The sequence below is a fragment of the Gossypium hirsutum genome, chromosome D10 (assembly GCF_007990345.1).
Source record: "Gossypium hirsutum isolate 1008001.06 chromosome D10, Gossypium_hirsutum_v2.1, whole genome shotgun sequence".
In the NCBI taxonomy this organism is placed as follows: Eukaryota; Viridiplantae; Streptophyta; class Magnoliopsida; order Malvales; family Malvaceae; genus Gossypium; species Gossypium hirsutum.
In genome coordinates this window covers 66,517,189-66,530,196 of record NC_053446.1, presented here as the reverse complement: position 1 = coordinate 66,530,196, position 13,008 = coordinate 66,517,189, and the positions used below count along the sequence as shown (strand labels likewise).

General features: G+C 35.3%; 1 protein-coding gene across 1 annotated transcript; it reads left to right on the top strand.

The window, feature by feature from the left end:
- Positions 1-4,117: 4,117 nt before the first annotated feature.
- LOC107935324 (disease resistance protein RPP8) lies at positions 4,118-12,383 on the top strand. Its single transcript, XM_041102074.1, has 2 exons — positions 4,118-6,863; positions 12,129-12,383. Exons 1-2 carry the CDS (start codon positions 4,344-4,346, stop codon positions 12,360-12,362), a joined length of 2,754 nt encoding a protein of 917 aa, XP_040958008.1. The 5' UTR covers positions 4,118-4,343; the 3' UTR covers positions 12,363-12,383.
- The last annotated feature ends 625 nt before the right edge of the window (positions 12,384-13,008 follow it).

Genomic DNA, 13,008 nt, shown 5'->3' with positions numbered 1-13,008 from the left:
TCAATTAATTTTAAAAAGCTACAATATGGTCATTAAATTATTCGAAAGTTTTCATTTATGTTATTGAACTATTAAAATTTTTGTTATATGGCATTTATTGTTGACATCACCTGCACCAATAATAAACTCTTTGCCCTTACTCTTCTACAATTTAGGATTTTTTAATAAAACAACTTTAAATATCACGTATCTACGAACTAAAATCCAAACAGTTTTTCAATACCGACCATCAAATTGACTTAGTCTAATATATGTTCTTTTACTCGTTGATGAGTATTGATCCATTGTACTGTTCATCGAATTGTCGCTTGATCCTCAAAAGCCAAACTACTTTTTTTTTTAAAAAAAAAGAACTTAATAGTTCAATGACTTAAACAAAAAATTTTAAATAATTTAATGACTTAAATGAAAACTGTTAAATGTTTCAATAACTATCTTATAATTTTTTTAAAGTTAAATAATTAAAATATAAATTTAATAATAATTTAGTGAAGTTGAATATAATTGATCCAAATAATTATTATTTTTTCGTTTGATCTTATCCTATCAATTACGAGCAACGACTGTTGGGTGTTCAAATAGCTGTTAATTGGAAGAAATGAAAATGAGGGTTGGCCTACTAATGTCAGTTTCCTACAATTTTATTGTATGGCTGCCAATGTAGATATTGCAAACAAGTTTTATTCCCAATGTGTGGACAATCTGTTGGCCCTTTTGGAATTTTGTGTCCACCTAAAGCTTTTTCTACAAGCAATTTTGTTTTTATTTTTGGAATTTTGTTTTAGTCGAACGGCACACGGCTTTTGAATAATTAAATATGCTATGGCTGCTCTGCGGGAGTGGACTGTGGCTTTTCCGAATGAGCCTAAAACTTGCCTTGTTTGATTGAATAGTTTGATTGATTTGGTAATTGATAAATTATCTATTAAGGCTTTTTTATAAAAAAAAATTTGATTATTTATTTTTATTAAATACATAAATGACATCAAATAACGATATTTTAAAAATAGATGATGTAGGTAATTTTAGAAATTTGTAGCGTTAAATTATTTAGCTTCATTAGAAAAAATGTATTTTTTTTAAATTCTTCTAATTTTTCAAAAATAATATTTATATAAGTGATGTCGTTCTACATGGTTCTACCAAAATAAATAAATTTTTTTTCTCGTTTGCTGATATGGTATGTTGGTGACGCCAAACTCTTTGACTCCACCAACTTTTACTATAGGTTTTAGATCATTTACATGTTTAATAAAAAATGGATTGTTTTCATAAATAATAAAAATTTTTGAATTATTTTTATAAAAAAAGCCTTTATTTATGAGTTCAATTATTTATTTAAGCTAAAAGGTCAATCTTATATATAAAAAAAAACCGAATAAAACGATTTTTTTTTCTACAAGAATTTCCATCAAGGATACTAAAAGTATAGATTATTTCAAGGTGGAACGATGGTGGTAGATGAAAGAGTGGATTGCTAAAGGAGAAATTGATAGATTTTTTTTTCTTTTTTTCTAAAAATTAGGATGTAGTTGATTTTTAGGGTTTGATTCTTTGTTTCTTTTAGATCGGATGATTAAAGTCCCGTAAGAATTGAGTATGATACAACTTTTCAATTAATTAAGAACTACTCCACCGATTAACAGATGTAGGAGAGTAGGATGTGTGGTACACATGCAGAGGTTGTATTCAATTTTCAAGTTTGATGGCATCTATTTTTTATTTCTCAAAAGAAAAAAAAAACAAGATCTAAAAATTGGACTAAAGTAAAAAAAAAAAAAAAAAACTTGATTCTGGTTAAGCTTCAACTCTCTCAAACCTAAGCCAACTAGAGGTGATCATGGGCTAGGCTCGGCCCGACCCGACCCATATTAAATTTTACAACACCAAAATAGCATTAAATACCTGCAAAATATAATCAACCAACCAGAATTAGAGGTATATTTGATTAAAATAAAAATTATATATTTAATATATAATTCGAGCCGGGCCCGGCCAAAAAAGTTTTACTCGAGGCTCGGCTCGTTTTCTAAACGGGCCTCTTTTTTTCCCAAACTCATATTTCGGGCCTATATTTTTACCCAAACTCTCCCATTTTTCGGACGAGCTGTCAGGCCGGGACGAGTAGTCCAACCCATGATCACCTCTAAACCCAACTCACTTTAGAGTTTTGTATAAATTTTATTTAAACATAAAAAATATTGTATAAATTTCAATTTTAATAAAAATATTATTAAAAATATTAAATATTAAATTAAGAATAATATATATTTAAAAATTACAGGTTTAAAATAGACGAACATATGCCAGTTATAAATATAAATGGACATAACAAAATAAGTTCTTAAACTGGATAATTTTAAATAAACATAAACTTAATTCGAACCAATAAACACCTCTTACTATCTATAAAAGGGAAAGGAAAGAGACGATTATATGTGATAAACTACGGGTGAGTTTGGATGTGCGGTACGGTTACCTGCGGTTAGTGTAATAATAGCGATGACGGTGAGATTAGATACTGTAACAACACTGTAACGTGAGATAAAAAATAAACTAAACGTATTGCACCGCTGCACCGCACTCTACTGCCTATCCAAACCCACTCTAAAAGAAAAACAAACACGGATCCATACGTGATAAACTCTAATATAACGGTTGTAGGAACAAACCAAGTAAAAATTATTGAACAACTTTTTTCACGGTTATGAGTTTTGAAATTCTAAATTTAAATTATATATGAAACTCCCTCAAATAAATAAATTTCTCCTCTTATATAAAACTTTTTTTTTACCATTAAATTTTACAAAAAAAATCGTGATTGTTTTATTTTCTCAATTTTTTCTCTTATTTTCATTCGACATTCTTTGTACTGTTGTTTTCCAAGTCGTCCTTTCGTTCTGTATAAAATTTTATATTGGCCGGGCAAAAAAGAATTGGAGGACATGGGTTTGAACATTAATAAACGCGTACTATCCTCCACTTTTTGGAATTTATGAAGTTTACTTATGGGTAATTTAGGTAAGGTAAAAAAAAACAACACATTAAAAATAATAAATAATTGGAGTAAACTACATTCAAGGCCATTAAACTATTAGTAAGTTTACGTTTTAATCGTTTAACATTAAAAAGTTACAAAATTGTCACTAAATTATTCAAAAGTTTTCTTTAAGTCATTAAGTTGTTAAAATCACTACTATATGTCCTTCATTGTTTGCCCGCTAACTCTTCTACCCCTGCTTGTCTATAGTTTAAGTTTTTTTTTTTAATAAAACAACTTCAAATGTCACGTATCTACGAATTTAAATCTAAATAGTTTTGTTCTCCGTTCTTCGGCACCAACCATCAAATTGACTTGATCTAGTAAATGTTATTCTACTCGTCAATGAGTATTGATCCATTGTACCATTCATCGAATTGTTGCTTTAACCTAACTAATCAGACGTTTGAAAAAAAAGCTAATAATCTAATGACTTAAATAAAAATTATTGAATAGATCAGTGACTAAAATAAAAATATTTAAATAGTTCAATTATCATTTTATAACTTTTAAAATTTAATGAATTTTGTGTCCACTTGCCTTGTCTTTCTTAAAAAGATAAAAAGAAAAAAAATTGCTTTTTAATTGGAAGAAATTATTTTATAATTGTTATGAATTTTTCATTATTAAATCAACATCTATTGATATCAAAATAAATTTGATTTACTCTATATTTTTCTATAAACATTACTATTAATCAATAACAATATGTTGGTTATTATAGAAAAATAGGAATATGTTTGTCCTTTTCGATAGTTATAGCTCTATTTAGGATGTGGTAGATGGTATCAGTTGGACGAGAAGTTATTCACCACCCTCAATGGCTATGTTCCATTCGAATTTTATGGCTTTTGATTTAAAATGGTTAGTTCTAGAAAGTGGTTAGGTTAAGCTTAATACAGATGGTGTAATTTCGTCTAGCGCTCACTCAATTACAATTGGAAGAGTCATTAAATATGTTAATAGTAATTAATTATGTGGTTAGTCGATGACATTAAAGAAATATGAAGTGTATAAAATTAAAGCAAGATTGATGTTAGAAGGGATACAACTAACTTAGGACAAGGGTTATCCACATGTTAAGTTTGAATATATGTTATTTTATTAAAAAAAAGTTACGTTCCATAATAATAATAATAAGTTCAGCTATTTGCTGTCCAAAGAACAGTAATTACCAACCTCACACCCAAAAACAGCTCTTCAAAACTTCTGATAAAGAGAGATACTTATCCACTAATACAAAAAATATTCTACTAATACTTGCAGATCAGTTTGTGGAATCTGTTCTGGACCAGCAGGAGAAATGGAAGAGGCTATTGTGTCCTTAGCTGTTGAAAGAATTTCAGATCTACTCATCCATGAAGCTGTTTTCCTCAAAGATGTGAAAGATCAAGTTGAGAGCCTAAGGGCTGAACTGACGCGAATGCAGTGTTTCTTGAAGGACGCGGATAGCAAGTTTGAACAGGATGCGCATTTCCAGAATCGGGTGTGGGAAATCAGAGATCTTGCTTATGATGCTGAAGATGCCATCGACTCTTTTATTCTTAAAGCAGCACACCAACGAGGTTTTCATGGGATTGTCAAGAGATTCACCTCCATTTTCACCAAACCTTATCATCTGCACAAAATCGGGGTGCAGGTCAAAGCAATCAAGACCAAGCTCCAAAACATTTCCGAGAATCTTCCAGCTTTTGAAATACCCGATGATGGAGAAGGCTCTAGCTCAATTTTCAAGGTGCAGCAACAGTTTAGAAGGACATACTCACATGTCGAGGAAGAGGATGTTGTTAGCTTGGAAGTTAGCACGAAGGATGTCATGACCATGTTGATGTTTGAAGAAGATAGACCCCACGCCGTGGTTTCCATAGTCGGCATGGGAGGCCTCGGTAAGACTACTCTTGCCAGAAAAGTATATAATCATGTTGATGTGAGACACCATTTTGATTTCTTGGCTTGGTTTTCTATCTCACAACAATGTAAGCCGAGAGAAGTTTGGCTTAGTGTCTTGAAGAAAGTTCTCTCTCCTTCTAACGATGAAAAAGTTCTCTCTCCTTCTAACGATGAAAGAGAGAAAATTGAGAAAATGGACGAGATTGAGCTGAGGAGAACGCTTTTTGATGCTTTGAAAGAAAAGCGGTATTTGGTGGTCCTCGATGATATTTGGAGAAGTGAGGACTGGGATATTCTTAAACCTGCTTTTCCACGAGGAAGAAAGGGAAGCAAAATTTTGTTCACAACACGAATAAAAAATGTGGCTTCACGTGCCGATCCTTGGAGCACTCCCGTGGAGCTCTCACTTCTTACAGATGATGAAAGTTGGAATCTTTTGTGTAGGAAAGCATTCCCACGGAGCAAAATGGCTTCTCAATGCTGCTCAGAAGAATTTGTGAAGCTTGGAAAAGAGATGGTGAAAAAATGTGGAGGCTTGCCTTTAGCAATTGTTGTGTTGGGTTGCTTGCTGGCAACAAAACAGTCAGTGGCTCAATGGGAGATGGTTCATAAAAACATCCATGGACACTTAAATGAGCTCCCACATCAAGATCGTCAATATGGGGCAGTGAACAGAATTTTGGTTTCAAGCTACAATGACTTGCCTTATCCTTTAAAACCATGCTTTTTGTATCTTAGTCATTATCCAGAAGATAGGGAGATACCGAAAAAGGAACTCATTCGTTTATGGATCGCTGAAGGTTTCATTCCGGAAAATGAAGAATTCTTGATGGAGGATTTAGGCGAAAAATTCCTAGAAGAGCTTATAGATAGGAGCTTGGTTCAAGTTAGCAGGCGAGACTATACAGGAACAAATGTGGAGACATGTCGAGTGCATGATCTCTTGAGGGACTTGTGCACGAAGAAAGCAAGAGAGGAGAAGTTCTTGGAAATTATTCAACAACCACTGTATGAACTTGAAGTGACATTGGCAGAATCTATGCTACGAAGAATTTCTATTCATCCTAGACATTCGAAAGTTTATTTGAAGGGAGAGCATCCAAAATTACGCTCTTTGTTGTTTTCTCAGAATGTGAGATTGGTAGAATTATGCATTTCAAAATACAAAAGCTTCAAATTTTTAAGGGTGTTGACTCTTGCAAAAAGGGGCAATAAGTGGTGGCATGTGTCGACTGAAATTGGTAATCTCCAACATTTGAGATACTTGAAGTTATACTACAATGACAAAATGATTTTGCCGCGATCTATTGGCAGGTTGAAGAATCTGTACACTTTGTACATCAAGTTTTGTTATGACATTGTAATTCCAGATGGTGTGTTTAAGTTAGAACGTTTAAGGCATATTGTAATAAAGTCTAGGAAATATTCCTCATCTGGATTTCGTTGGCGGCAAGGGTTCACTTCAAAAAATATTGAAACTTTGAAGTTCATAGAGGTGGATGGGAAGCCGGTTGAAAATAATGCGGTGCTTAGGTGGACTAATATTCAGAGTTTAGGAATAGCATTTACCAGAGCAAAATATGTGAAGCTTACCCTAACCTTGCTAACCAAATTGCAACGCCTTAGGTCAGTGTCCTTGAAATTTTCTGATAGCTCAAACCTAGACTTAGAACCCCTTTCTCAATATTATCACCTCTCCAAACTGAAATTAGTGGGTGGGATAGAAGATGAGCCACATCCGAACGGTCATGTTTTGAAATTTCTTCCATCAAATATTGTCAAATTAACTTTGGTTGACTGTGAGCTGAGCCAAGATCCATTGGCGGTATTAGAAAAGCTATGTCATTTGAGGATTCTCTATTTGAAGGAAGCATATATTGGGAGTAAAATGGCGTGCTCTGCAAATGGATTTCCTGTTGCGCGGAAGCGTGTGAAAGAGTAAAATTATTGTATTGAAAAATCACACTAAGTTCAATTCCCAGGAAAGAGAGGTGGATCACGAGGATCGCTTACATACCAGATCTTTCCTAGCCAGAATATCCCTCTATCGTAATTTAATAGCACAATAAATCACTACAATAACACTTGCAAAATATGCAGAACAAAAATAAAGAACACTAGAATTTTAACGAGGTTCAGCAAATTTTGCCTACGTCCTCGGGCACTACCAAATATATTTCACTCCAAAAATACAAGTGAAAGTTTACAAATAGGGAGAGAGAACAATTGCCTTAAGTAGAGAATGGCAAGTGTGGGATGAAGAAAGTAAGAAATGGTTAGGCCTATTTATAGTTGAGGTTCAAGGATCAACTTGCAATGTCCCTATACAATTAGGGACCAAAATTGCAATTATCCCATGCCAACTTTTAACCCAACTTGCCAACCAATTTTACTTTCTACTTTCGGTGCCCACCCTTTTTGACTTTTCAAACAATGGGTGGGTTCCAATAATCTCCACCTTGAAGATTTGATTAGGATAATCTTATCTTCACACAATTCTTTCTGCCTTTGACAACAATACTTGATAGTGCCTTCTTCAACTGTTAAACTTGCAGGATATTAATCAAGTTCAAACAATGTTCGAACTTGGTTGCTGTTACCACCTTGGTCATCATATCTGCGGGATTATTTGCAGTCTTGATCTTCTGAAGACAAATTTTCCCCTCTTCAATAATTTCCCGCACAAAATGGAATCGTACGTCGATATGTTTTGTACGTGCATGATAGACTTGATTCTTTGCTAAATGAATAGCACTTTGACTATCACAATACACGTTAATATGCTCCTGAACCAACCCCAAGGTTTTAGCCATACCTTGTAACCAAATAGCCTCCTTTACAGCCTCTGTTACAGCCATGTACTCGGCTTCTGTGGTTGACAATGCAACTGTAGACTGTAGTGCAGACTTCCAACTTATTGGTCCTCCAGCAAGTGTAAACACATAACCGGTGGTTGATCTTCGCTTGTCCAAATCACCGGCATAGTCAGAATCAACGTACCCAATAACACCTTTACCAAGTGTATTATCCTGCTTGAACAGTAATCCAACATCCACGGTCTTCTGAATATACCGTAGAATCCATTTCACAGCTTGCCAATGTCCTTTTCCAGGATTATGCATATACCTGCTCACTATACTAACTGCCTGTGAAATGTCGGGTCTTGTACACACCATTGCATACATCAAGCTACCCACTGCATTAGAATACGGAACTTGCAACATGTATTCTCGTTCCGTATTCGTCGAAGGAGATAGTTGTGCAGAAAGCTTGAAATGAGAAGCCAACGGGGTACTTACAGGTTTGGTCTGCTCGTTCATGCCAAACTGCTGTAGTACTTTCTTCAAATACTGCTTCTGAGACAAGCTAACTCTGCCATGAGCTCTATCTCTACATATTTCCATGCCAAGAATCTTCTTAGCTTCACCTAGATCTTTCATCTCAAACTCGAGATTGAGTTGAGTCTTCAATCTCTCAATCTCAACTTTGCTCTTAGATGCTATCAGCATATCATCAACATATAAGAGCAAGTATATGAAAGTTCCTTCTTGTAGCTTCTGAAAATATACGCAATGATCAAATTTACTTCTTGTGTACCTTTGCCCTTTCATGAACTGATCAAATCGCTTGTACCACTGCCTCGGAGATTGTTTCAATCCATAAAGCGACTTTGTCAGTTTGCAAACCCAATTTTCTTTATCAGCAACATTGAATCCATCAGGCTGAGTCATATAGATTTCCTCTTCCAAATCACCGTGTAAAAATGCTGTCTTCACATCAAGCTGAACTAGTTCAAGATTGTATTGCGCAACCAAGGCTAGCAAAATCCGAATAGACGAATGCTTCACAACTGGAGAAAACACTTCATTGTAGTCTATTTCTTCTTTCTGAGCGTAACCCTTTGCTACCAATCTAGCCTTGTATCGAATTTCATTTTTACCAGGAAATCCTTCCTTCTTTGCATATACCCATTTGCATCCAATTGCCTTCTTTCCCTTGGGCAGTCTCACCAACTCCCAAGTCCTATTTTTATGAAGAGACTGTATTTCTTCATTCATAGCTTGCTTCCACTTTACACCATCAGAGTTACTTATTGCTTCTGTGTAAGTGGAAGGAACATCATCATCTGCAATTGGAAGTGCATAGGCCACCACATCGTCAAAGCGAGCAGGCTTACGAATCTCTCTTCTTGGCCTCCTATATGCAATTGAATCTTGTTGCTGTAGAAGTTCTTGGGTCAAAACTTCTTCATCATTTGTTCTTTCAATATTAGCTGGATCATCATTAACCTTTTCAAACTCCACCTGCTGCAAAGTACTACTGGTTTTGTCATCCTTTTGTGAATCCTCGTTCTTCATCATGGTTGATTCATCAAAAGTTACATCTCTACTGAAAACAATCTTCCTTGTATCAGGACACCAGAGACGGTATCCTTTTACACCACCAGTTATACCCATGAATAATGTTTTCTTTGCTCTTGGGTCTAACTTAGATTCTTTTACATGATAATATGCAGTGGAACCAAAAACATGTAAAGAATCATAATCAGTAGCAGGTTTACCAGTCCACATCTCCATAGGAGTTTTTCCATTTATTGCAGCTGATGGCAATCGGTTAATTAGATGGCACGCATATGTAACTGCCTCAGCCCAAAATTCCTTGCTCAATCCAGCATTGGACAACATACATCGAACTTTCTCCAGTATAGTCCGATTCATGCGTTCTGCCACCCCATTCTGCTGTGGTGTATCTCGAACAGTGAAGTGTCGCACAATGCCCTCATCTTGACATACTTGTAGAAATGGATCATTTTTGTACTCAGTACTATTATCTGATCGAAGTCGTTTGACCTTTCGACCTGTCTGAGTCTCCACCATCTTCTTCCACTTCAGAAATGCATCCAAAACTTCATTTTTTCTTTTCATTAGATACACCCATACTTTTCTTGAATAATCATCAAGAAAAGTGACAAAATAGTGCATACCTCCCAAAGAAGCCACTTTGGTAGGTCCCCACACATCACTGTGAACATAGTCCAGAATTCCTTTCGTATTGTGAATTGTTGAACCAAATTTTACCCTCGTCTGCTTGCCCAGAACACAATGTTCACAGAATTCCAATTTGCAAGAATTTGCACCTTTCAACAAGCCTTGCTTCGCCAAAGTCTGCAAAGCTTTTTCACCAGCATGTCCCAATCGCCTATGCCATAACCTGGTAGCCTCTGAATCTGCATCTTTCGTAGAAGCTGTTGATGTTGATCCAATAACTGTACTTCCATTTAAATAGTACAAGTTATTTCTTCTAGTGCCTTTCATCACCGTCAATACCCCAGCTACTACCTTTAGTAATCCATCTCTCAAAGTGATTGTGAGCCCTTTAGATTCTAGGGCCCCTAATGAGATGAGATTTTTCTTCAAGCTGGGTACATAGCGAACATCTGTCAGAACTTGGATTGAGCCGTCATGGTTCTTCAATTTGATTGTACCTACACCCATTGTCTTACAGGCACTATCATTGCCCATAAAAACAACTCCACCTTCTAGTTCTTCAAGACTAGAAAACCAGTCCTTATTAGGACACATATGGTAAGTACATCCCGAATCCAATATCCACTCATCCGTTTGACATGCGATTGCCATGCCAACCAAGCTAAAGTCTGACTCCTCATCATGCTCCGCTACACATGCATTAGAAATAGACTTGCCCTTTTGTAACTTAGGACAATTCTTTTTCCAATGCCCTTTCTCACGACAAAAGGCACATTCATCTTTGGCGGGTCTCCCTTTGGACTTACCCCTTCTACCAGGTTTGCTGCTGTGTGAACGACCTCTTACTGTTAAGACTTCTGCAGTTGTATCTCTGTGATCTCTTTTATCTTTCTTTCGAGTCTCAGATCTATACAACGCACTACAGACTGCATCAAATGTGATTGAATCTTTCCCATGAAGCAATGTGGTGGTAAGATGATCATATTCATCAGGAAGGGAATTCAACAACAATAATGCCTTGTCTTCATCTTCAAATTTCTCATCCAAATTTAGCAAGTCTGCTAAAATTTTATTGAATGAGTTCACATGGTCATTCATCGACATACCGGGTGCATACGTGAACCGAAAAAGTTTCTTTTTCATATAAAGCCTATTTTCAAGACTTTTCGTTAGAAACTTTTCTTCCAATGTATCCCACAGCTTCTTCGCTGATGTCTCCCTCATGACGGAGTACTTCTGCTCTTTGGCCAAACATAGGCGGATTGTACCACACGCCTGTCTATTGATCTTGGCCCACTCCTTGTCATCCATCTTGTCAGGTTTTTCTTCAAGGGCTATATCCAGCTCTTGCTGACATAAGACATCCAGGATCTCACACTGCCACATACCAAAATTATTGGTACCGTCAAATTTCTCTACTTCAAATTTTGCATTTGTCACAGTAGTCCTTGCTGATGACGATGCTGCTGCCATTTTTCTCCTCAATCCCAACTACTGTATACGTGAACAGTACCGTATACGTGAATAGTGTCGTATACGTGAATAGTACTGTATACGTGAATAGTACCGTATACGTGAATAGTACCGTAAACGGTCGTATTCCCCAAGTACGAACCTGGCTCTGGTACCAATTGTTGCGCGGAAGCGTGTGAAAGAGTAAAATTATTGTATTGAAAAATCACACTAAGTTCAATTCCCAAGAAAGAGAGGTGGATCACGAGGATCGCTTACATACCAGATCTTTCCTAGCCAGAATATCCCTCTATCGTAATTTAATAGCACAATAAATCACTACAATAACACTTGCAAAATATGCAGAACAAAAATAAAGAACACTAGAATTTTAACGAGGTTCAGCAAATTTTGCCTACGTCCTCGGGCACTACCAAATATATTTCACTCCAAAAATACAAGTGAAAGTTTACAAATAGGGAGAGAGAACAATTGCCTTAAGTAGAGAATGGCAAGTGTGGGATGAAGAAAGTAAGAAATGGTTAGGCCTATTTATAGTTGAGGTTCAAGGATCAACTTGCAATGTCCCTATACAATTAGGGACCAAAATTGCAATTATCCCATGCCAACTTTTAACCCAACTTGCCAACCAATTTTACTTTCTACTTTCAGTGCCCACCCTTTTTGACTTTTCAAACAATGGGTGGGTTCCAATATTTCCTAAACTTGATTATCTTCAAATGTCTTGGTTATTTGAGTTGGAGGAGTGGGAAATAGAAGAAGGTTCAATGCCATGCCTTCGAGAATTGGAGTTGGTCAACGTTGAGAGTTTAAGGATGTTTCCAGAAGGATTGAGGTACATTACTACTCTCCAAGAATTGAATTTAAGAGGACTACCTTCGTCATTGGAAGAAAGGATTGAAGTGATAGATGGAAGAGAAGGAGAGGATTTCTATAAAGTGCGCCACATTCCCTCCATCCACATAATTTGATCCCAAAATAATAGGAGCCAACATCACGTGAGGTATTTATTTCTATAAAATAATAATTTTTAGGCTCTTTTTTCTTTTCTTTTTCACTCATAGAGTCAGAGATTGATATAATATTGATAAAATAACAGAATAGAAGAATATATCTTTAATTACCATAAAAATTATAATTAAAATATAAAAAAGTAAGAATTTTGAATATATTTCTAGAAAAACTAAATTTTTAATATCGTTTTATGATTTCATATTTTTAATTATTATACATAAGAGATGATGATATATACATACCATTTTTTTTCTTGATGTAGGTTTACCAAATCAGCACTGGAATGCACTTTGCCCAGATATCTAATTTCATTAAGTGTGTGTATGTATTTTTTATAAGAATTGGATTGCCATATAGTATGAGCTTTGAATGAAGTGATTGTTTGCTATATATCTAATGCTGGCTTCCGGCCTCCCAATTTGCTTATTTTTTCAAAAATTTATCTTCTTATTAATTGGTTCTTCATTTGCATCTATTTAATTGAAATTAATCAATTTAAACCGAAGAAAGAAATTCTAAATAACTCAATAGATGTTAAATGGTTAGATTCATTATTTAAATAGTAAAACAACCCCTTTAAATTTACAACTCACTATTTCAATT

Coding starts and splice junctions, on each gene's coding strand:
- LOC107935324 (XM_041102074.1), top strand. CDS start 4,344: ATGGAAGAGGCTATTGTGTCCTTAGCTGTTGAAAGAATTTCAGATCTA. Junction 6,864..12,128: donor CTGTTGCGCGGAAGCGTGTG/AAAGAGTAAAAT, acceptor TGGTTATTTGAG/TTGGAGGAGTGGGAAATAGA.